The 24565-nt window shown below is 35.5% G+C and overlaps 1 protein-coding gene across 4 annotated transcripts in view; it reads left to right on the top strand.

The window, feature by feature from the left end:
* The window catches only part of PHIP (pleckstrin homology domain interacting protein), a 126934-nt gene that overhangs the window by 67426 nt on the left and 34943 nt on the right, over positions 1-24565 (top strand). For 3 of the 4 annotated variants that reach the window (XM_060283973.2, XM_060283975.2, XM_060283976.2), the window contains exons 16-23: positions 661-789; positions 2391-2616; positions 6512-6649; positions 7456-7639; positions 11111-11228; positions 16653-16793; positions 19459-19535; positions 22143-22374. In XM_060283973.2, coding sequence (XP_060139956.1) covers positions 661-789; positions 2391-2616; positions 6512-6649; positions 7456-7639; positions 11111-11228; positions 16653-16793; positions 19459-19535; positions 22143-22374 — 1245 coding nt within the window. The remainder of the gene's footprint in view (positions 1-660; positions 790-2390; positions 2617-6511; positions 6650-7455; positions 7640-11110; positions 11229-16652; positions 16794-19458; positions 19536-22142; positions 22375-24565) is intronic. The other variant, XM_060283974.2, reaches the window with a different exon arrangement.

The raw sequence follows: 24565 nt of genomic DNA, 5'->3' as shown, positions 1-24565 counted from the left end.
CATAGTCTGAAGAAGCACTGAGAGCAAAAAAATTCAGAGTGGTGATTGGCCACCTCTGTTTGATTGACAGGTTGCAGGGAGAAACCCATTCGTTCTGGATTAATGGAACTGGAAAACAGAAAACAATTATCAGGTAAAAAAAACCTTTTCTTTAACCTTTGAAATTCACCATTTAAAAAATGAGTCAGACCATCAAGGGAATTTATTACCAAGAAGAAAAATTTAGTGTCTTGTGAGCAGTGATCTCTGGCTATTACTTCAAGAGTTACCAAAAAATTGCTACAGTTACTCCACATTGTCAGCCTTTGCTGAAAGGGCTTGATTAAATGCAGATGAGATGGACTGTAAGGTGCAATTTCATTTTAAATCCGGGTTACAGACATGAAGCAGAACTATGGGTGGGGGAGAATGGTGGTGTTTTATTTCCTGACTTGTGTCTGGTCTATAGATAAAGATAATACGTTGTTTTTCAAGGCTTTTAATCTGGCACTTTTCATGAATATTCACAAATTTTGTTACTATACTGTGTTTGTTATATCTTCACTTCATTAGGATATATACTTACATATCTTTTATCATAGAATTTTAGTAACAATAGTGACCAGCCAGTTCTTTATATTTTAATGGCAGTTTTCTGATTGTTGGTTAAATACATTTCAGATTGAAGGCCAAGGACATGGTGCAGTATTTGACTGCAAATGCTCTCCTGATGGGCAGCATTTTGCATGCACAGACTCTCATGGACATCTTTTAATTTTTGGCTTTGGCTCCAGTAGCAAATATGACAAGGTAGAGTACTATGACTGTATATCTACTCCTTATAGTTGTTTGTTTGTTGTTTTTAAATCCATAGATGTTTAGGGGTTGTATTTTGGGGAGGGAAGTGATAATTTTATATTTCAGAAGAAATAACGTTTTACTTAGCCTGCTAGAAAGGTCTAGATTGCAGTTCTTAGGTTGAGGTATATAAGATGGGTGTTGGAGATGTCCATAGAGGGATTTGTTGAAATTCTGTAAAATGTTTTACTTATATGGAGAATATGCATTTGTCTGCGGTACAATTCTGTGGCTTTTATGTGGTTCTCAAAAAAATGTATGGCCTGGGCTTCCCTGGTGGCGCAGTGGTTGAGAGTCCTCCTGCCGATACAGGGGACATGGGTTCGTGCCCCGGTCCGGGAAGATCCCACATGCCGTGGAGCGGCTTGGCGCATGAGCCATGGCCGCTGAGCCTGTGCGTCCGGAACCTGTGCTCTGCAACGGGAGAGGCCACAGCAGTGAGAGGCCCGTGTACTGCAGCAAAAGAAAAAAAAAAAAAGTAAAAAATGTATGACCTACTGTGATGGTAGTTAATATTTTTAAATATTAAAGGCCCTATCTGAGATTAGTGACTAAAAGATTTAAATTGTTTATCTGTGGTGGAGTTGTTTAAAAGGTTATCATAGTAAAAACTGAAGCGTTCAGGTTTAAGAAATTCCAAAGTAAATGATAAAATTTAAAGTTACAGATGTGTCAGGTATGAGTTCATGTTAATAATTTTTATATTCAGAAATTTTAGAGAAAATGCTTATTCTCCTAGAAAATCATGTCGTTAATTTTTTATATTATTATATAAACCATGCTTACTGTATACTTACGGATTTTCTTAAATTGTATGAGTGGTTTCATTAAAGAGTTTAATTCAGAGAATAAATTGATTTCTCGTTGCAAAGTGCTAAAACAAATAATTACCATATTTAGTAATTTTAAAGATAAGATAAAGCATGATAGCCCTGGGAAAGTAAAAGTACTGCTGAAAGATTTATGCCTAGATTTAATTTTACCATTTAATTTGAAATTATGTAACTTATTTTTAATTTTTTTTTATGAATACAGTCTCTTTCTATTCCAGGGAAACTTTAAAGCAGCTACTTTTTTTTTTTTTTAACATCTTTATTGGAGTATAATTGCTTTACAATGGTGTGTTAGTTTCTGCTTTATAACAAAGTGAATCAGTTATACATATACATATATCCCCATATCTCTTCCCTCTTGCATCTCCCTCCCTCCCACCCGCCCTACCCCACCCCTCTATGTGATCTCCCTGTGCTATGCGGCTGCTTCCCACTAGCTATTTTACATTTGGTAGTGTATGTATGTCCATGCCACTCTCTCACTTTGTCCCAGTTTACCCTTCCCCCACCCTGTATCCTCAAGTCAAAGCAGCTACTTTTCTAATCGTAAAATTTAATGTAGAACATACAAAGATTTATTTACAGTTAATTCAAGAAAATAATATTCTTTTATATTATTGTTTAATACCATGATTTATATTAAAATGTTTGCCTTCCATTAGAAATCTATAATGATAAATTTTTCTTTGTCCGTTCTTCTATGGGCCTTTCTTTTTATAGATAGCAGATCAAATGTTCTTTCACAGTGATTATCGGCCCCTTATCCGTGATGCCAACAATTTTGTATTAGATGAACAGACACAGCAAGCACCTCATCTGATGCCGCCGCCTTTTTTGGTTGATGTCGATGGTAACCCTCATCCATCAAGATATCAGAGATTAGTTCCTGGTCGTGAAAATTGCAGGGAGGAGCAACTCATCCCTCAGATGGGGGTAACTTCCTCAGGTAAATGCTCATTTTAATTCCATGCTAAATTTTCCTTTTCCTATTGAAATCTTATAAAATTGATAATTGGGTAGAACTTTGTTTTTAATTGTTTTGAACAGATGAGAAGTAAAATGATTTTTATAATTCTTTGAAGTTCTTTGAATAATGCTTAAGTATTGCAAGACAGTTAAGAAGCATTGGAGGTTTAAAGCAATAATTTTGGTCTATGTCTATTTATAACCTTCTGAGGACTAATAGGGTAAGTCTATATTTGGTATGAGATGAGTCAGTTCATTTATTTATTCATTCAGTAACATACATTGTGAATCTCCTCTATCACTGACACTTGCTAAGCTGTGGTATTCAGCAGTGAACTAAACAAATGCAATCCTTGCTCTCATGGAGTGAGTTAGATTAGTAAACAGTTATAAACAAATACATAGTTAAAAATTATGAATAATTATTAAAGCAAATAATAGTATGATGTGAGAGAGAGAATAAGACTAGATAGCCTAGGGGACTTCCCTGGTGGTCCAGTGGCTAAGACTCTGCGTTCCCAATGCAGGGGGCCTGGGTTCAATCCCTGGTCAGGGAATTAGATCCCACATGCCACAACTAAGAGTTCGCATGTGGCAACTGAAAGCTCCTGCATGCGACAAACGAAGATCCCATCCTGCATGCCGCAACTAAGACCTGGCACAGCCAAATAAATAAATAAATATTAAAAATAAATAAAAGACTAGATAGCCTGTTCACGTTAACGATTGTTTTAAGAAGTGATCAACTTTTAAAAGTTTAAGAAATTTAAGATAGGAATGAAAAGTGTTGCTGTTTTGGAGGGTGAAGTAATGGAGGGTGAAAGTTGAATTAGTTGAAGAATCGAATGGGAGTTGAAATGGAGACAAGGTCTACAGGCTTCTTCCCTGCTTTTGGCAAGAAGAACAGCACTAATTTATTAAGTGAAAATAAATGGAAGGACTGTAAAGAAAGTTAAACCAGTTTTGCAATTATGAATCTTTGTTATATTTTAGACTAGAAAAATGTTTATGAAAACAGTTTAGGTTCTCAACTAGCATAAATGGACAAAACTTCTAAGTAGATATGAAGGACATTATGGGATGTAATATATAATGAGTTAACTTTTAAATAATGAATTTAGAATCTGTAAGCAGCACAGAAAAATCAATCATCTCTTATTTTCTTAAAGGGTTGGGCATGTGAAATTATAATAAAGAATCTAGAGTATGTGAAACTAAAATGTTTCAGTACGTGGACACAGCATGAACTCAATCCAAGAAAAGGCAGGATTTGAGAAATCTAGGCAGGCATTCAGATTAGAGAATTCACAATTGTTAGAGAAGTCTTGGTCATAGGACTGAAATTAAGATAAATGTCTTCATTCCCTTAGTGGGGAACTGGCAAGAATCAGATCTTTCCCAGGTCTAGTCAGGTACCTAGGCTGGGATTTCAGGCACAGGGAAATAAGAAAAGGACTCATTTATTAAAATATCAGTGCTATTTAATTATCGTGATTATTCTTCCCTTCATTTAACAGTTTTTAAAGGGCTTTCATAAATAACACTCATTTAATCCTTTTATCTGTGGTGTCCCAATTCTAAAAATTGAGAAAATGAAAATTTAACAACATTATGTCTTGTTCGAGTTAAAGTACACGGAATCGTAGAGACTCACATCCAGCTCTGACTCCCAGTCCATTGTTCTTTCTTCCATGCCAAGCTGCCCTTAGAGTAACAAGTGGACTTGATCTTGAAAATGAAATAGACACCAGTTATAGTATTGGGCTACAAGAGAACCCAGAGCAATAATTATAGCTTCACAGTGAGTCACAGAATTTTTAAGTGTTCTAGTAGCTCACAGAATTCAGGGTAAATATCATTTCCTTCGTTATTTTAGACTTGCCAGGTACAAAAATAGAACAAAAGAAAAATACTTTTTGAAAAAATTTTAGCATCATTTCTAATTATGTTTCTATTTTCAAATCTGGATCTGTAGTAAAATTTATTTGGGGAAATAGAGTTAGGTAAACATACATGTTGGATATTGTAATAAGTTGGTTTGAGTGCAGTTTTGTTATATCTACACTGAACAATACACTTTAAATGTTTTCTCAGTTGTAAACTTGAGCTGTGTCAGATTCAAACATGAGATGTTTTCTCACCAGTATACCAGGAAAGAGGCGTCCATAGGCATTTTAATTTTTACCTCTGTTCACTTTTACCACTTTGTAGCTTTGTGACCTTGGTCAAGTTATTTTATCTCATTGAATTTTAGTTTTCTCTTATAAAATGAAATAACCTTATGTGCTTAATACATGTAATTTCCTCTTTTCTTATACCTTCATACTACTACTACTTCATTTCAGAATATACTTTGTATCTTACTAACCCACTCTAAAAGTCTGATCGCATCAAGTCCTTGCTTACATTCCCACACACCCGATATTAATTGCTGTTTTCTCTCCTCTTGTGGCAATGCCTTTCATATATCTCATAACATAACATTTTCTTATTTGTTCAGCAGGATTGAGCATCTTTATATGCCTAGCATTGTTCTAGATTTAGGATTAGAATATTAAGATGGATAAGAAAATTCATGCTTTTGAAGAACTAATAAGTAGTGGGCTTCCTTTCTATATTGGGCTGAGTACTAAGGTATGTACACAGTCAGTCCTCCGTATTCCTGGATTCAGCATCTGTGGAGTCAACCAACCCCGTATAGAAGATATTCGGGAAGAAAACCCCAGAAAGTTCCAAAAAGCTAAACTTGAATTTGCTACTTGCAGGGAACTATTTACATAGCATTTGCTATTACATAGCATTGTATTAGGTGTTTCAGGGGTAGTCTGGAAAGATTTCACATAGGAAATATGGAGATGCCATTTCTCTTGGTGCTTGAAGGATGTTAGCATTTATCACATTTGTACTTGAAGTGGTCAAAAGCTCCAAAGCATAAAGGTGTATATCCTATTACGAGAGTAAAAGAGTCAGGTAGTCTCATATCACTGGTGTGGGTGAGAATTGATGTTGGAAAAGCAGGATGGGTTAAAATACACCAAGTTCCTCCCTACTTCAGAGCTTTTGTATTAGCTGTTACCTTCTGTCCAGAGTGTATTTCTAGCTCTTCACATGGGTGACTAATTCTTTTTTTTCTTCAAGTCTCACTCAAATGCTTTTCAAAGTGGGCTCTTTTGACTTTTCTGACTCACCATAGGTAGTTCCCATTTCTCTCCTTCCCCATTTTCTCTATCTCATCACCTTCTTTATGTTGACAACATTTTTTCCCAATCTTCATTTGTGTATGGGTTTATCATTCAGTTTCCCCATTAGAATGTTAGCTCCCTGATGGTCAGGGACCGTGATGTATCTTGTTCACCACTGGATCCTCAGTTTCTTGGTGTAGTTCCTAATACATAATGGACACTCAAGAATTTGTTGAATAAAGCAGTAAAGCTTTTTGAGAAAGTGGGTAATCAGATTTGCCTTTTTTAAAAGAAGATCTAAGATGAAATCCTTCTTTTGCCACTTACTAGATATATGACTTTGAATAGTTATTTTGATTTTCTAGATATATGACTTTGAATAGTTATTTTGATTTTCTTATCTATAAAATAGAATTAATAATACCCATGGGATTGTGGTGTTGTAATGATTATATGAGTACCTGAATCATGGTAAACACTAAGTAAAAGTTATGTCATCATCATTATCGTTATTTTTAATGAAGATTGAAGGGGGCATGTTTCCTTTTTTTTTCTCTCTCTCTTTCCCGTCATTCACAGTTGCTCATTTTAGGTCTTTTACTCAAGCAAAATTAATGTTTAATTATGGACTCAAAGTGAGGTTGGTAAGTAACATGGTTTGACATATCCTTAGCATTTTTGTGGTTTACATAGGACTGAACCAAGTTTTAAGTCAGCAAGCAAACCAGGAGATCAGCCCACTGGACAGTATGATTCAAAGACTACAACAGGAGCAAGACCTGAGACGTTCTGGTGAAGCAGGTATCAGTAATACCAGCCGTTTAAGTAGAGGTAAGCAGTGATTCTTAAGTGAAATATTTAAAAAATTGAAGCAGTCTAAACCTACAGCAGTAGAGAAGCAATTAAACAAATATGGTAAATCCATTATGTGAAATAGTAGGCTGCCAAAATGATCATGGTTTTGAAGAATATTTAATGACCTAAAAAAATATTCTTAATATAAGGTTTCACACTATGGACAATGAGTTTATTAATGTATATATTCTTCCAAATCTCCTATAATAAATATGAATAATTTAGAAAAATGTTAAAAATAAATTTTTTCAATAATTTATGGAATACATTCAAAGCCACATTCTCGAACATCTCACCATCCTTAATGTTGTATATTATTAAACTTTAGAGAAAATTTATGAACCATAAATGTCCTTGGGTTTGTGTCTGTTTTTGCTTCTTATATAGTTTTCCCAAAAATACACAGTGGGCAATTTTTTTTTAAGTAATATTAGGTTTTACATCTTTGGAGCTTAACAGTCCATAGTCATGATTCATTAACTTATCTAGTCAACTGAATAGCCATGTTCTGTTTTCATTAAGCTTTTGCTTGTGGTTTAGCTCCTAATTTGGTGATGTGATTATCTGCCACAGCACTATGAAGTTTAATGTGGAAGACAGTATGGATTTTTTTCCCTGGGGGGGGGGGGGGGGTGTGTGTGTGTGTGTGTGTGTGTGTGTGTGTGTGTGTGTGTGTGTGTGTGTGTGTGTGTGTGTGTGTGTGTGTGTGTGTGTGTTTCCTCTTAGAAGCTAATGGAGAAGTGTGTCTAAATAGAACTTACTGTATTAATTTTTTCACTTAGGCTCTACAAGTTCTACCTCAGAGGTTCATTCACCACCTAATGTAGGACTAAGGCGTAGTGGTCAAATCGAAGGTGTACGGCAAATGCATAGTAATGCACCAAGAAGTGAAATAGCCACAGAGCGGGATCTTGTAGCTTGGAGTCGAAGGGTGGTAGTACCTGAGCTATCAGCTGGTGTAGCCAGGTAAGGAAGGGGAATTATGAATTTTTATGTACCACAGTTGTTTGTATTCATTTTGAATTACAGTCTTCAGAGTACCTTTTTAGCTCTAATTTGTTTTAAATTTATCTGCAGAGCTAATGTTTTAAACTATTCATGACTCTGGAGAAAAGTTAAATTTCAGTATATGTTCCTTTCTAGGATGATTCATGTAAATGATATGGGGGGAGTGTTAAGGTGAATGGGGGGGAATTATAAATTTGGCTTGAACAAATATGAGATTTTACTGAATAGCATATTTAAATCTTAGTTTGTCTTGTTTAACTGTATCTTAAAACACATTCATAGTTTGTTATAATTTATTTTTCTGTGGATTTTACGAATCATTCATACCGCATCATTCAGAGGCATAGTGAAAATACATTATTTATTGGTAATAGATTATATAAGAATTTTAAATCTTTTTTATACTTAAAAGTATACATATGTAAATTAAAAAGTATTGATTTTATGTAATCCTATTCTAAAGGTCATTGCTATGAGGGACGTTTATATCCAATTCCTTTTGATTCTTTATTAATGAAATACTCATGGATGAGGTCCATATGAGCCCCAACTAATACTGACTATATATTATAATACTGTACTATAACAAAAAACATAGGAAGATCAAATTTGATTTTAGGATTTCCTAGTTCTTAAAAGATAAGAGTAATTATATGATTAAAAATATTTGTAATCTGAATGTTTATATATATTATGCTTTTTTGATTGGACAACACTCAAATTTGTGTTAGGTTTTAGGATTATACACCTAAAGCTTGAATTTGAACCATAACTTTATCTGATGACAAATATATCCAGATGTTCTTTAGCTGTGTTCCTGTCTACTTTTTAATTCTAATGTTAAGGTTTGAAGAGGGTGCAATAAATAATACCCATCATTTTAAAAATAGTTCTAAAGGAGTAAAAAATAACACAAAAGAGTAAGACAGGAAATGAGCATATTTTATTATTCATACGGCTGTGAAGAACGTGACTTTTATCTGCATGAACGTGTGCTTCCTAATACTGAACCCCAACGAAAGGTACCACTGGGCCACGGTATTTCTCCCCATGTGAGGCAGCTGGTTTGCTTCTTTGAAGTGCAGAGAAGAATGTATACATGGCAAACAGGGCATAGAACTGGGCCATGCTAAGCTGGATTTTCCTTCTAGAGCATCCTAATTAATTAGTTCACTCCTCCTCCCCTAGACAAGAATGAGTAAGGAGGTGAAAAGTGTCCAGGAGTGGGTTGCTCGTTGGTGGTGGAGGTCCCTGCACATGGAACAGTGGGGAAGATTTGTTTCTCTCCAGATATTTGTCACCTTTTTATCTCTCTTTCTTTGAGCTTGACCATTGAGCGTATGGTCCAGCGAGGCTGTGGCCATTACTTCAAAGGGTATTCGGCCTTCCTGGAGCTTTGCATTAAAATTAAATCCAATCCCATAGCCAACAAAGGATTAATATCTATTATATATAAAGAACTCTCAAAAGTCAGCAGAAAACAAAGCAATCCAATTAGAAAATTGGGCAAAAGCTATGAACAGACATTTCATCAAAGAGTATATACAGATGGCAAATAAGCACATGAAAAGATACTCAACATCATTAGCCATTAGTGAAACGCAAATTAAAACTTCAGTGAAATAATCTATGTACCTATCAGAATGGCTGAAATACAATGACCGCACCAAATGCTGGGAAGGATGTGGAGAAACTGGATCCCTCATGCATTGCTGGTGGGAATGTAAAATGGTGCAGCCACTCCGGAAAACAGTTTGGCATTTTTTTAAAAACCTAAACATAGGACTATCATATGATCCATTGATTGCACTGTTTGGGGATTTATCCCAAAGAAATTAAACTTATTTTCACACAAAAACCTGTACACAAATGTGTAGCAGCTTTATTCGTAATAGCCAAAACCTAGAAACAACCCAGATGTCCTTCAGTGGGTGTATGATTAAACAAACTATGGTATATCCACACCATAGAATAAGACTGCATTAAACAGGAACAACCTGTTGATACACAACTTGATTGAATCTTCAGGGAATTTCGGTGAGCAACCAGTCTCAAAGGTTATGTATTAATCCATTTGTGGACTACTCTTGAAATGACAAAAGTATAGAGATGGAGAACAGATTAGTGGTTGCTAGACATTGTGAAGAGGAAGGGCTGAGGAGGAGAAGAAGGTGGCTATGATCATTAAAAGGGCACCGCAAGGGACCTTTGTGGTAATGGAAATGTTCTTTCTGTATCACTGGGCCAATGGATACACAAACGTACACATGTGATAAACTCGGACAGAACTAAATACAAACACACACACGAGTGGAAGTAAAACTGGGGAGCTCTGAATATCAGTGGGTAGTATCAATATCCAGATCCAGGTTATGATGTTGTACTATAGTTTTGCAAGATATTACCATTGGGGGAAGCTAGGTAAAGGATACAAGGAACCTCTTTGTATTATTTCTTAGAACTGTATGTGAACCTACAGTTATCTCAATAAAAAAATTTAATTAAAAAAAAACAAATTAACAAACAAAATTAAATCCAAGGGCATTCTTTTCACAAGATTCAGGTTCACTCATTTCCATTCAGAATCTTGACCAGCCTCATTAGAGATTCTGCAATTAAGTATAAAATGACCCAAGTATACCCAAGTAATAAAATGTCAACATTATAGAGCTCTTCCAGGTTCGAATATTAACTCCCTTCCAACTGTGATATCTCCAGGGAAAAATTAAAGTTCAGAGATTAAATACCCTTCCAGTTCAAAAACCTTAAAGTTTTAAGGAATTAAAATTTTTAAAGAATTCTCTTGTCCTTGTGAGTCCAGGTTCCATGAAGTTAAAGTTCACAGTTAATGTTCCTCAAAACTTCTGTTGCTCAAATTCAGCTTGATACCTGGATAGAGTTGAAGTTTTTTCAGTGGCTGAAGCCTGACCTGCCTTTCACTGGAGAGAATGTAGTTCTTTCAGGGCTTCGGGAGTTAATGTTAGTTCTACCTCAAGGGTCTGTTGTGCCTTATTTTTTTTTTTTTTTTAAATTCCAGCTATCTGTATTGCACATAAGATTATCACAGCATAAGCCCAACACTGACATAAGTTTTGAAGAATAAATAAATTCTGTTTTTAATCCTTGGAGCAGTTACCTTAAGAGTAACCGTGTTCCCAGATCCTAAAACTTTATTTGCCAAAGACTATAGTAGAAACAGTAGTATCTAGTTCAAGTGGACAGAGTCTATCTTTCCAGTGTTCCAGTCATTTAATGCTCAATGTCCATAGCTCACAATCTATGAAATTAAACTCAGAAATCTTTATCACATGCCTCATCTGAAAAGAAGGCATCAGGAGTAACATCCCCTCACTGATACCTAACATTCCCTTTGGGGAGAAATCAGTTATAAACATTACAGATTATATGTGGCTTTTAATTCTCGTTCAGTAGGCAAGAAGAATGGAGAACTGCGAAGGGAGAAGAAGAAATAAAGACTTACAGATCAGAAGAGAAAAGAAAACACTTCACAGTTCCAAAAGAGAATAAAATGCCCACTGTCTCCAAGGTAAATAGTAATTACTTTGATGTTTAATATTTGCTTCATAAGTACAGTGACTATTTTGTAATTAAAGGCCTGTTTGTAATTAAACATGTTAATATTATAGACAGGATATTTAACTAATGAAATAAAGTTAACATAGCTAATTCTCGATTATCTTTGGATTATCTTTAAATCTTTAATATTACATTTCCTACTTTCTAGCATACCTTTTCCCCAAATGCCAATTGTAATATGCCTGTTAAATCTAATAAATTACACCTTAAGCCTAAGCAAGATCTTTTTTTTAGTTCTGCCATTGGTGGCACACTGTAAAACAGTGTTCTGGTTTTTTTTTTGTCCTACACTTTTTTTTTTTTTTTTTTTTTTTTACTGTTTTGCACCTACTTGTTATTGCAGGTAATTAAGACAGCTGTGCTGCTATAAATAATAGTTCTCATTTTCTCCATTAAGATAGGTAAATTGTCCCTACTAGTTTGCCCTGTTGGTTTGTCTGTCATCCTACTCTGGAAAAACTTTTCAGTCCAGTGGATTTCAACTGGTTATGCCCTAATCTGGGAGAGATATGTACTTAACCTTCTTGAGTGTCAAGGGTTGACGGGTCTCTAGACCCAGCTTTGTGCTCCTTCCTCTTATTTGAGTTCCTCAGACCTTCTAAAGTAGTTTCCTTTATTACAGCTACCTTTTCTGTTTTGTGACTCTTCAAAGGACTCAAGTAGTCCTTTGCAATTATTTTATGTTTTCCTTTACTAAGGGTATCATACCTTGGCATCAGTAGGACCCTACACTGCTACAGTTTCTGTTAGTATAATCTGAAATAATCTTTTCATTTTTAGGTTTTTGTTGTTGTTGTTGGTGGTGGTTTTTTCCATGGTGGCTGGAAAGCATACCCTTTTTTTGGTATCTTTTGCTCTGAATCCAAGGATGTGGGGACATAATTCATATAATGATTGTGAGCTTCTATTGGCTGCCACTTTTATGGATGGAATATGGTAATATCTGTAAAAATTAAAAGGATGTGCTTATCTTTTAATCCAGTAGTGGTACTTCGAAGAATATTTTTTTAGAAAGAAAAGAATTGATGTGAATGTATATACGTGTGTGTGCATGCAGATATTTATAGTGTCTCTGGTGGCAAAAACTGGAATAACTTCAGTGTTTATTGCTGGACGAAAGGTAGGATGTCATGACATATATATACCCATGGAATACTCTACAGCTTTTTAAAGAAATGAGTTAGAGCTCACTCCGTTGCCTTGGAGAAATGTTCATGATGTATTTGTTAAGTGAAAAAAAGCAAGTGGGACAGTAGTGTTTATAACATACAAAAAACATTTGTTTTTCAAATTTTATGAGACTGGAGAAAGGTTTGAAAGCACCTCCTGTTGATAATCACAGATGTACAAGTTATGAGATGCTACCTTGCATTATTTTTTTTCCTCTAATAGTAGAGGGTACTAACTGTGCAGGGGGGTTGTATAAATTAATATTAAAAAAACTGGTTAGAAAGCAATTATAAAGTTGATTTTTGATAATAGGTTTGGTCCCCAAATTACAGTGCCTTAAATTTACTTAATTTCTCTTAAATATTTATTTATTCCCCTTGAGGGAAATGTATTTCTCTCAGATTTAAAAGCCTCGGTAGGTGGTCAAGATCTGGTTTGATGCCCTCTGTGTTGAGAACTGAAGCTCTTTAAATATTTCTGATTTTCTTATGTTTGAATTTGACTTCATGCCTCAAGATGTCAGCATTTTCATATAAGGCTGCAAGATGGAAGATCATATCAGTGAGGAAGGTGCAGAGGGTACATACATATGCTCTCCTGAGGAAGGTTTTTTGAAGTTGTTCTGCAACATTGTGCCAGATATCCCATTGACCAGAATTTAGTCACATGAAATTCTGACAATGAAAATTTCATTTTCTGTGCAAGAAGCGGGGAACAGATGTTGGTTGACAACCAGCGTTTTCTTACACATTATATATTAAGGCATTAAAAACATGTTCTTTGACTTGGAATTTATTCTAATGAAATGCAAAATTGTGGATAAAGCTTTACAAAATGGAAAAAAAGCAATTTTTAATGAAATAGATTTGTGTAGATAAATAATATTTAAATGAAAGAAGCAAGATCCATTACATTCTTAACAATAAATTACTCAAAGCTTATGAGATTATAGTTGAATATTATTTCCTTTTTTACATATTTTCCCAAATTTTTGCAAAATTACAGAACCCTTCAGTAATTCTTTTAGAGAGAATCTGTGTGGAGTAAATCTTGTATCCTTGTATGTGAAAATGTCTTTTATTTCAGTTGGCTTTTACAAGTTAACAGCCCCAGCAAGAGTAGAGGTAAAGTGCAGGGAAGAAGTGACAAGACTGTGGGGAGGGAACTGGAGAGTGGAGGTGATGGAGAGACAGAGACTGGTTGAACTCAGGTTTGCAGTATTATAGGTCTTGAGGTACACAGCCCCATCCCCCCATACACATACAGAATCTTTTTTAGGAGACAGGGCAATACCTAGATTTTTTCTTTTTCCCTCCCTTCCCAAGTGCCACCCAATACACTTGTGAAACCAGAGCCAAACATACTCAGATATTCAACACAGCATATTATTCTGAGAGAGATAAGAGAGGATATTGGAAACATGATGTAGCAGCAAGCTGTTTTGGAGAGGGTTCTGTTGGAGAAATTGGGATGAAACATCTTGTCTTTGAAATGGAGAACTCAATGGATGGGTTGAATAGAGGAATACAAAACACTGAGAAATAAGTTAACAAGCTGGAATGTCAAGTTGAAGAACTCTTCAGAATGCATCAACAAGGGATAAATTGATGGAGAGAATGAGGGAAATGTGAAAAACATATGTGTATGTTTATGTAATGTGTATGTTGTATACACAGAGAGATTAGAAGTACATAGTAAAAAAAAAAAAAGCTTTATTTGGTAAGAGTCTTCAAAGAAGAAAAAATATACAGAGGGAGAGAAGAGTTGGAAAAATGATCCAGAATTTCCTAGAATTAATCTCTAGCTGAGCAAATGCGTAGCGTGCCAACTTAGAATAAGGAAAAAAAGAATTAAAACCCCAGCTAAGCACATTATAGGAAGATTTGGAGATATCTAAAACACAGAGTATTCTGAAAGTTTCTGGAGGGAAAAAGGGAACCACATGAACTTTAATTTGACTGATATTACACTTTTTGTTTGTTGTTAACAAAATGGATTCCACTGAGCACCCTACAGCCAGAAGAGTTAAGAGGAAATTAAAGAATCAACACCCACATTAGGAAAATCGTCTGCAACCCCAACACAGTCATGTTTTTGCTGATTTCTTACTGGAATGGTGACAACGTGCTGGAGCCAAGTGCTAACGTGCGGGGTTCAAGGGATGGAAAGTCACCCGTAAGGATGGCACTGCCAGTGGAACCATGCTGCTTTAAAACTCTGAATGGCATCCTGCCACCGACTTGTCTAATGGACAAGCCCTTGGTGCCTGCCCCTCCGGGTAGTATTGGTACTGTCCCTGTGGGCCAGTTGCAGATTGGGGTTCTCAAATCTGGCATGTGATCACCTTTGCTTCAGTCGTCATTGCAGCTGAAGTTTAAAAAAAAAAACAGTCTGTTGAAGTGCACGTGAAGCCTTGGGTGAAGCTCTTCTGAGACAATGTAGACCTCAGTGTCAAGAACGTGTCTGTCAGAGCTGCTAGCCATAATAGCTTTGTGGTTCTTGACAGCAAAAATAACCCATGAATGATGGAAGCAGCCAGCTTCACAGCTCAAATGATTATCCTGAGCCATCCAAGCTAAGTCAGTGCTGGCTGTGCACCCGTTCTGGATTGTACCACAGCTCAGCTCACACAGCTTGCAAGGTTGCTGACCTGAAGGAGAAGATTGGTCACTGTTCTGGGAAGGGGCTTCTGGAAGATGGCCTCAAATTCTTGAAAGGTGGTGGTGCTGCCTGCTGTTGATAGGTTCCTGGCAAGCCCCCTTGTGTGTTGAGAGCTCCTCTGACTGTCGCTTTGCTGTTCGTGACATGAGACAGGCAGTTGCTATCGGTGTCGTCAGATCAGTGGACAAGAAGGCAGCTGGAGCTGGCAAGGTCACCACGTCTGCCCAGAAAGCTCAGAAGGCTAAATGAATATTATCGCCAGTACCGGGCACCCCAGTCTTAACCAGTGGTGGAAGAACTGTCTCAGGACTGTTTGTCTCGATCAGCCATTTAAGCTGAATAGTAAAAGACTGATTGATAACAATGCATCATAAAACCTTGAAGAAGCAGAGAATGTTTTGTGGACCATTTGTTTTTCTGTATGTGGCAGTTTTAACTTACTAGTTTTTAAATCAGTACTTTTTAATGGAAACAACTTGACCAGAAATCTGTCACAGAATTTTGAGATCCATTAAAACAAAGTTAATGAGAAGAGAGAGAAAAAAAAAGTGAGGATATAACTATAGGTTCAAAGGACTGAGGATATAACTAATAGGTTCAAAATTATTTTCTGTCCACACTTCAAAGATAGTGTTCCTTTTTCTTATTGTATGATTTATTGCATGATATCTTGTATATATAAGTCTGATGTCAGTCTCTTTTTTCAAAAGTAATTTTTAGTATTTTCCTTCTATTTTTTTATATTCACAAGTTGGGTTTTTTTTTTCAGGTGTAAATTCTTCTTTTTGTTTAGTTTTTTCCATCATGTAACCATGTTGGACTTTCAGTTATTTTGATCAGTCTTAGTTGTTTTCTCATCTGCTGAAGAAGACTTTTTTCTCCCATTTGCCTGCAGCAGAAGAGAGCTAGTCACCTGGTATCCAAGTCTCATAGTGATTGGTTAGCTTTGTGATCACCATTTTGTTTTCTAGTTTGCCTCTGCCTTATTATGTATGCCTCCCAGTCTGTGGTCCTCTTTCTTATATCTGTTCTATAGGTTTGGCGTAGGTACAGGAGAGTTCAGTGTTAGGCTTAGTCTGTTATTATGAATCCTCATCAGAAAAAAAAAGTTTTTATAACCTGTCAATCAGCAAGTGAATTTCAACATATCATAAACCTGTGTTTTAACTTAATGTTAAGATATTTGAGCTGGTACTATAGTTTAGTCTACTTATGGGATATCTTAAATATGAATGGGTTTTTTATCATTAAAAAATACGACTTTTAGGGCTTCCCTGGTGGCGCAGTGGTTGAGAGTCCGCCTGCTGATGCAGGGGACGCAGGTTCGTGCCCCGGTCCGGGAAGATCCCATATGCTGCGGAGCGGCTGGGCCCGTGAGCCATGGCCGCTGAGCCTGCGTGTCCGGAGCCTGTGCTCCGCAATGGGAGAGGCCACAACAGTGAGAGGCCTGCGTATCGCAAAAAAAAAAAAAAAAAATACAACTTTTAAAGTAAAAGGTGTTCTTTAAGCATACTCCAGATAAATTTAATTTACTTTTTTCCAGAATCATACTCATGAACATTTCCTGGATCTTGGAGAATCCAAAAAGCAGCAAGCAAACCAACACAATTATCGTACGAGATCTGCATTGGAAGAGACTCCCAGACCTTCAGAAGAGATAGAAAATGGCACTAGTTCTTCAGATGTGAGAGCTCAGCACACTCATAGATTTCTGTTTCCATTTTTACTTGTTTTTTTTAATGTAACTTTTATTCTTTGCATTCATTGTTATATTTAGAGATGTAGCTCAAACATGGTTTGTCTAGGTCTTAAAATGATAGTGATAGTTGTAGGACCGTAGTGTGTGTTCTGGGCATGGCACAGATATTCATAACCTCAAGTCCACAAAACAAATGCATGTGAATTAATTATTCCCATTTTGAGGGCTCTGAAGTTCAAAGATGTTTAGATTACACATTTACCTAACTATTAAATGGTAGAGCAGGGATTAAACGCACGTTCCTTTCACTCCAAAACCAAGTTTTTGAAATGGTACCATGAAGCTCTAGTCTGTAACTATAACTGATCAATAGACATTTGACAATTTTGGTTAGTTTTTAATCTCTGTACCAATTTATAGCTTTCTCAATGTAAATTTTTAAAATATTCCTTATGTATAATTATTTCCATAAATATCATTGTCCCTACTAAATTATATATTCTTTCAGCGAAGGGAATCCATTTGCAGTCACAGATCAGTCTTATTTAGCAATTACAATGGTCTTCCTTCCCCTGTCGCACTCTCCCTATTACCCCTTCACTCACAGTTAAGTCAGAGACTCTATGATCTGAGATGTTGACAGCTACACATTTTTGAAGTCATGTTACGTTTTGCAGTGTTAGACACGTGTGGGGATTCTCCACATATATCCTCTATGGACAGGGCAATATTAGCACAAATCGAGAGTATTCTAACCATAATTTAAAAGTAAGTCTCCAGTGTTTTCAGATCCTTGTATGGCCAGAACAAAACGATATATTCAATCTGGCAAAAAAAGATAAAATATACTCATTATATAAACTTGACACATAACAATTTAGATATGCCACAGAATGTAAAATATATGTGTGCTATCTATTTGCATTATAAAATATTTATTTTTGAAAGATTTATAATATTACTCTTTTAAATATTAAGTTTCTATAAAATTTTAAAAATATTAATTCAGCTCAAAATGTATTTCCAGGTACGTCTGTTACGTAAGAAAATTCTACTAATTCTTTGATTTGTCTTCAAAACTAATTTGTTTATGCCTTAAATTTGTAGAGGAGAATAATAAGAAAAGAATATCACCTTTGGCACAATATATTAGTTAAAAATGAAAGAATCCGGGCTTCCTTGGTGGCGCAGTGGTTGAGAGTCCGCCTGCTGATGCAGGGGACATGGGTTCGTGCCCCGGTCCGGGAAGATCCCACATGCCGCGGAGCGGCTAGGCCCATGAGCCATGGCCGCTGAGCCTGCGCGTCCGGAGCCTGTGCTCTGCAACGGGAGAGGCCACAACAGTGAGAGGCCCGCGTACTGCAAAAAAAAAAAAAAAAAAGAAAGAATCCTGGGTTTTTGGTTCAAATAATTTGTACTTCCATATAGTACCTTTTTATTTTGTATTTGGAATGTAGAATTATGTTTCTGTTCTCCCCCTTTAAAGAAGTAATATACTAAGAGTGGGAATAATCAGATCACTTGTTTAGATTTTTTTTTCAGTTATATTGAGCAAAGATTAAATTTGCTAAATAAAATTTACTCTGGATTTTGATCTTTTCATATTTGCCTAGTTTTCAAAGCCCTGTGGAATAGTTATGTAATACATTCTTCATTTTTAAGCCATCAAAACAGGAAAAAATTTCTCCCCAAGATATAACATTTAATTAGTAAAAAAATACATTTCATTATCCTTGTGAAAAATGATCTGGATGTGCCCAGCAGTTAGTAACACTGAACCGTTCTTGTGTAGAGTGGGATCTAACCTTTGAAGTAAAATGACATGAGTTCAAAATAGGCTTTGCTGCTTATTAATTGTTCTGCCTTGAGTAAATTTCTTAGCCTGTTTAAGCTTTAGTTTCTTTTATTTAAATGACTGATTCTTATCACCAGCACTGTTTGTCTAGATCAAATGGGATGATACATACAAAGTGCTTAGAACAGTTTCTGACATATACTAAAAGCTTAATTAATGTGAGCTGGTATTTTTATTGGAGCAAAATTTTGTGCCCCCCCCCCAAAAAAAACCAATTTTTATAAAGAAAATGGCTTCACAGGTAGTATCCTGTGTTAACCAGTGAATATTTACTAAAGAGAAATCAGAGTGTTTGGGTAGTTTTTAATCCTCTCCATTTGTATAAAATAATACCTGAGTTGGAATATCCTTTTTTTATATGATAAAGCTATTTTAATAATAATAATAAAAACATAAAAGTTCCTGAATTTAAGTTTCTCAATGCATCTATAGAAAAAGAAAACTTAAATTTTAAAAAAAGCCCAAGAAGTAAAGTTGATATCAAATATTAATTTGGTATCACCCAGTCTAGAAGATGTGTTATGAGGCTTTTTTAAAAAATGTTAATCCACCCAAGAGATTGCTCTGAATCCAGTATTAGTAAGTATTTTATCTTTGGATACACTTAATATTTGGATACATTCAATAATTTTTGTATAGAAATATGAGCCCTGTGTTTTACAACTAACTTAAATCAGGTTTTAATATAAATATCCTAATATGATTCATACTGTTAGATATCACTGATATTTTCTGTAATCATAGAATGTTATTCTGTAAAGCTATACAATAAAATATGTATTAACTATCTCTTAGGAAGGTGAAGTTGTTGCTGTCAGTGGTGGAACGTCCGAAGAGGAAGAGAGAGCATGGCATAGTGATGGCAGTTCTAGGTAATTTAATGAATTTTTATTCTTCCAAATGTAATGTAAATTCTTTAGAAAGCTGCCTTGATTCTTAATGTTAAATTCTTTTCTATCAGAAACATATTTCAGAGTCCCTTTGGTTTTAAAGTTGATCTTTCTTCAGAGTTTTTTTGTAGTTGTCCAAAATGTAGATTTCCTTTGACATGTTTTCGCTAGTAGAAAAAAATTTTTGGATATTGTAACTGGATCTACAAAATGATGCTTTTAACTTTTTCTTAGTTGATATTTTATCTTCTGAATGCTGTTATATTTGTAATACTGAACCACAAGCTTGCTTCATTACTGGCTTTGAGAAATATTTATGCATTAAATTATGAAAGTAATGAGATTTTGTAGAGTTAACTTTTTTTTAATGGAATTTGTTGAATGCTAATAATATTTTCTTCCAGCAATGAGAATAAACTTTCCCTTATTCCTGTTGTTCCCACCCCATTTGATCACGTAAGCGAGAATTCCTTCAGCTCCTTCTACTTACTGGTGATTCACATTGTTACAGGGCTTAATGGCCTTGGGTGACCTTGGCGAGGTCTCAGTAGCAAGAAGTAGAGCCTTTGGGAATGGTAATTATGTTTAGCCCCTGATAGTTATTCCCTGGCAGAACTAGCTCTTAACATTGCCAAAGAAACCAAGAGCCTGTATTTAAGAATTCTTTACCTCTTTTTGTCATGGACTTCCCTATTTCCACAGTAGTTGCTCCCAGTAATGATATGCAAGTGTTCATTGTTATGTCTGGTGGTTTTCTGTATTTGAAAGAAGACAGTAGAAGAAAAGCTCACTTTCTTTTGGCTCAGCAGTGGAAATAGAGTATAGGCATACATTGGTGATATCTCAGGTTTGACTCCAGACCACCACAATGAAGAGAATATTGCAGTAAAGCAAGTCATGTGAATTTTTGTTTTCCCAGTGCATATAAAAGTTATGTTTACACTATACTGTAGTCTGTTAGGTGTGCAGTGGCATTACGTCTAAATAAAATAATTAAACATTTAAAAACAGCATTAATCTGAAAATAATACTATTGGGAAAGTGGCACCGATAGATTTGTTGCCACAGAGTTGCCACAAACCTTCAATTTGTAAAAAACACAGTGTCTATGAAGCACAGTAAAAACAAGGTATGCCTGTATCTCAAACCATGAAACAACATAGAGGTTCTTGTTTTGAAAAAGCAGTGTTGGCTTCAGCAGTTGGCGAAATTGTTGTAAAGTACATAGACCTCTGGGGTTTGTAGTCCGTGCTGGTGGCAGCAGATTTTCTGTAAGAGCTGAGTGCTCCAGAGAGTAACAACAGTGAGTATTTGGCGAGTGCCATTTACAGTGACCATGGCTGGGGTTAGAGTAAATAAATGCTCCTAAGTTGAGGATAGCCTAGGTGGCTATTTGCCCTGCAGATGTGTTCCCACATATCCAGAGTAGTGTCAGAAATATTTTTTATTTAAGTTCTTCAAAATCATTTTAAGTTTTAAAATGAAGTCATGAAATCATACTAGAAAACACCTTAATTATTTGATTCTTATCTGTGATGATTATTCTTAGGGAGATAATGGGTAAATTACCCATAAAGGACACTTGGACCAGAGGGACAAGGTAGTAGAATAAAACTCCAGAAAAATATGCCTTCAGTGTTATCAGCAATATGTTTAGAGGAGTGAGGATATACATCAGTAAATCTAGGCAACCTGATTATTGATTTTAACACAGTATAATTTAGATTCCATTAAGGTAATTACATTTATAAAACTATAAAATCAAGTAATGAAATATTCTCATGTACTAAAATTAAAACAGAAGATAACATAATTGGATTCTTTATTTTTGCAACATCAGTTTAGTAAAACTTAGGTCTGTTGAAGGTGAACTGAAAAGAAAGCTTGAGTTTCCAGTGAGATACAGCCAATGGCAAACACGATTGGTAGTGATACATAAAATATTAGGCCTGTATTTTTCTGAATCTTACTTTGCTTTGAGGCATAAGATACACTTAGGGTGTACACTGGAGATGCCGTGCGAAGTTGGCAGGATCAGTCTTCCCGCTGGGTAGGAGGACTTCTGGCCCTGTCAGTTCGGTATCTAGCTACCATGAAGGCATCAGGGCTCTACCATGGGCGTTCCCGTGTCAGGGGGCCCACCTCCCCTCAAAAAGGAATCCCTATGCTTCTTCCTCAGTGACAGTACCTCCTGTGCTATCTAGGGCTATCTTTCTGTTGTTGCTAGAATTGAGGAAAGTGATGCTGTGCTCCTCATTTTTGTATACTCCACAATATTTTGAACACGTGCAGCACTCAGAAATCTGTATGTTTGCTAAAATCATAGAAGGTACTTAAGTTCATTGTTTAACTAGCACTACGACCTTATTTATCTTAAAAATTTTTGGAGATACTTAAGTAAATTAAGCCTACAGACTTCTAAGAAACTATTTAGAAGATGAGTTGAAAGTTAGGAAATATTTTTAGTTCATTTAGTATGTACTGTTCTGTCATTACTTTTTATGATGATCTTTCTTTACGTTTTCATACAACAAAGTCTTAAAAGTGTATCTTGTCTGTGTATTTTTTAAATCTTTTCTTTCCTTCTAGTGACTACTCCAGTGATTATTCTGACTGGACAGCAGATGCAGGAATTAATCTGCAGCCACCAAAGAAAATTCCTAAGCATAAAACCAAGAAAGCAGAAAGCAGTTCAGATGAAGAAGAAGAATCTGAAAAACAGAAGCAAAAACAGATTAAAAAGGAAAGAAAGAAAGTAAATGAAGAAAAAGATGGACCAGTATCACCAAAGAAAAAGAAGCCCAAAGAAAGAAAACAAAAGGTTGATTTATATATATATATGTTTTCTATAAAAACAAAGCACGCATTTTAAAAGTGCAGCTGATGAACATAAACATTTTTCAGGTGTAAGAGCAATAGAAAAAACTCAGAAGTACGCAGTAGTAAAATAAAATATATTAAGATCTCTTTAGTTTCCTCAGGTTTTTAAATGTTTAGCATGTGAGAGTATTTACTTGTAGAATTACCATATTGTAAATATTGAGCACTTAATCGTATAACATGAGCAGATATTTTTCTTGAGACTTCAGTGGGATTTGTTTATTTATGTGAAAAAAATAATGCTACAAAACACACAGTTTATTAGTCTTTTAATTGCCTTTACTTTTCAACCATCCTTACTAACTGTTACTGCATACTGCTGTGGTAACAAGCCTTCATTAATTTACAGAGCATGTGAGCCATCACTAGTCCTTAGGTCAGTAGTACTGGTTTGATTACTACGTCTTTAGTCTGGGTACTTTGAGACAGATCAGAAAAAGCAAGAGATGAATGTTATGGGAATAATATCTGTTAGCTGTTACGGAGTCGGAATTCTTTAAAAACAAGAACTGTTTAAATTTTGCTCTAAAGTAAATGAAATACAAGGGACACGTTTTGTATTCCCCAGAAGATTATAAATTCGAGGCACATTTGGTTAAACAAATGGAGATTTTTTTAAAACCTCTGCCATTTTTAGAATCAAATAGAAGTTGTTATCTGTAGAATTAAATACTATACTAGGGAGACAGTAGGGTCTTTATCTTTAGAGAGCTTTGAAAAATTTTAGGACTACTTCTGTCTTAAGTGTTTATTTTATCTGCATCCATTGAGCACTTGTTTGTTTCAGCTTTATAATTATGGATTACTTTAATCTGCATTCCTCAGCCTACTATCCTTTTTGTCACCTCCTTTGCCTTTGTCTAGGGGATATTTACCAAAGAGAGTACCACACATTAGCCACAATATTTCTCTTCTTCCTTGTCAGTGATGATAAATGTAGGCTGACCTATTACTTTACATAGTAGACAGGTAAAACCGATTTAGTCATGTACCTGGCTAATGAGGTAAACTTTTTTTTCATCTCGACAGTTTTGATGAACTTTTGAGGTTTGCAGTGCTGCCTCACATAATTCTTTTATCCCAGGAGTGCAGTTTACTTCACCTGGTCCCCTTTTATTTGATGATTATCCATAAACTAATACCTCAGGCTCCTTCACACATGCTACATTTGGATCCACTGTTACTGTTTGGCATATTTTCATTTCACTGTTTTGCTTAAAGTATTACCCCAGGGTCTGTCTGCCACTAAATTTATGTGGGACAGATTTTAAAAAGCATAAGGTTAGGATGTTACAGGCTACTCCCTGTAATTTGGTTTTTGTTCACATGGTTTGTTGTCAGCCTATCAGTGAATCTAACAGTAGATAGAATTGTTCTTATTCCTTAGTCGTCTTATCTCAAGTAAACACAATATTTCCCTTCTTACGCATAGAGTTGTAGGGCTGAAAAGTAACTGAGACATCATTAATTAGTTGATATTTATTGCGTCTATGAAAAAAATGAAAATATTTTCCATATGATTGTTTGAATTAAGCAAAAAAAAAGAAGAAACAACCCAGTTAGGCAAATATAGAAAATGCTTATTAAAAAATAGAATTCCCGAGAGATACAGTAAAGTTATCTCAGATATTATCTGACATATATCCCTTATGCTGTTAGGAGCTCTGGAAATCAGAGCGATGAATTTTTATCTAGTGCCTGCAGTTTATAAAGCAATACAGTGGATAAAAAGAAGTGTAAGACGTAGTACTTGCTCCAGAAACAATGTGTGACTAACAAGTTATTTGAATCCCGCCCCCCCCCCAAAAAATGGAATAAATATCACATGATAAAATATGTTTGATTGGCAAAGTAATTTTATAGATAATAACTCAGAAACCAAATGGGGCCATCTTATCTTAGAGTTTCACATAAGCTTTCCAGAAGAAATAAGATTTTAGATGGGCCTAGAAGAATATCCATGGATAGAAAGGAAATAAATCAGTTACCTGTATCTCCAAAATTAAAGAAATCGCAATTCATGAGGCTGGAAATTTAGAGACATGTCAATGCATTTTATCCCCTAAGTGGTTGTAAGTACTAACTGACAGAAATCTACTTTAACCAAACTTCTAGGTCCCCCAAGAATTGTT

The sequence above is a fragment of the Globicephala melas genome, chromosome 14, assembly GCF_963455315.2.
Source record: "Globicephala melas chromosome 14, mGloMel1.2, whole genome shotgun sequence".
NCBI classification, from domain to species: domain Eukaryota; kingdom Metazoa; phylum Chordata; class Mammalia; order Artiodactyla; family Delphinidae; genus Globicephala; species Globicephala melas.
This window is presented reverse-complemented; position numbering and strand designations above follow the sequence as displayed.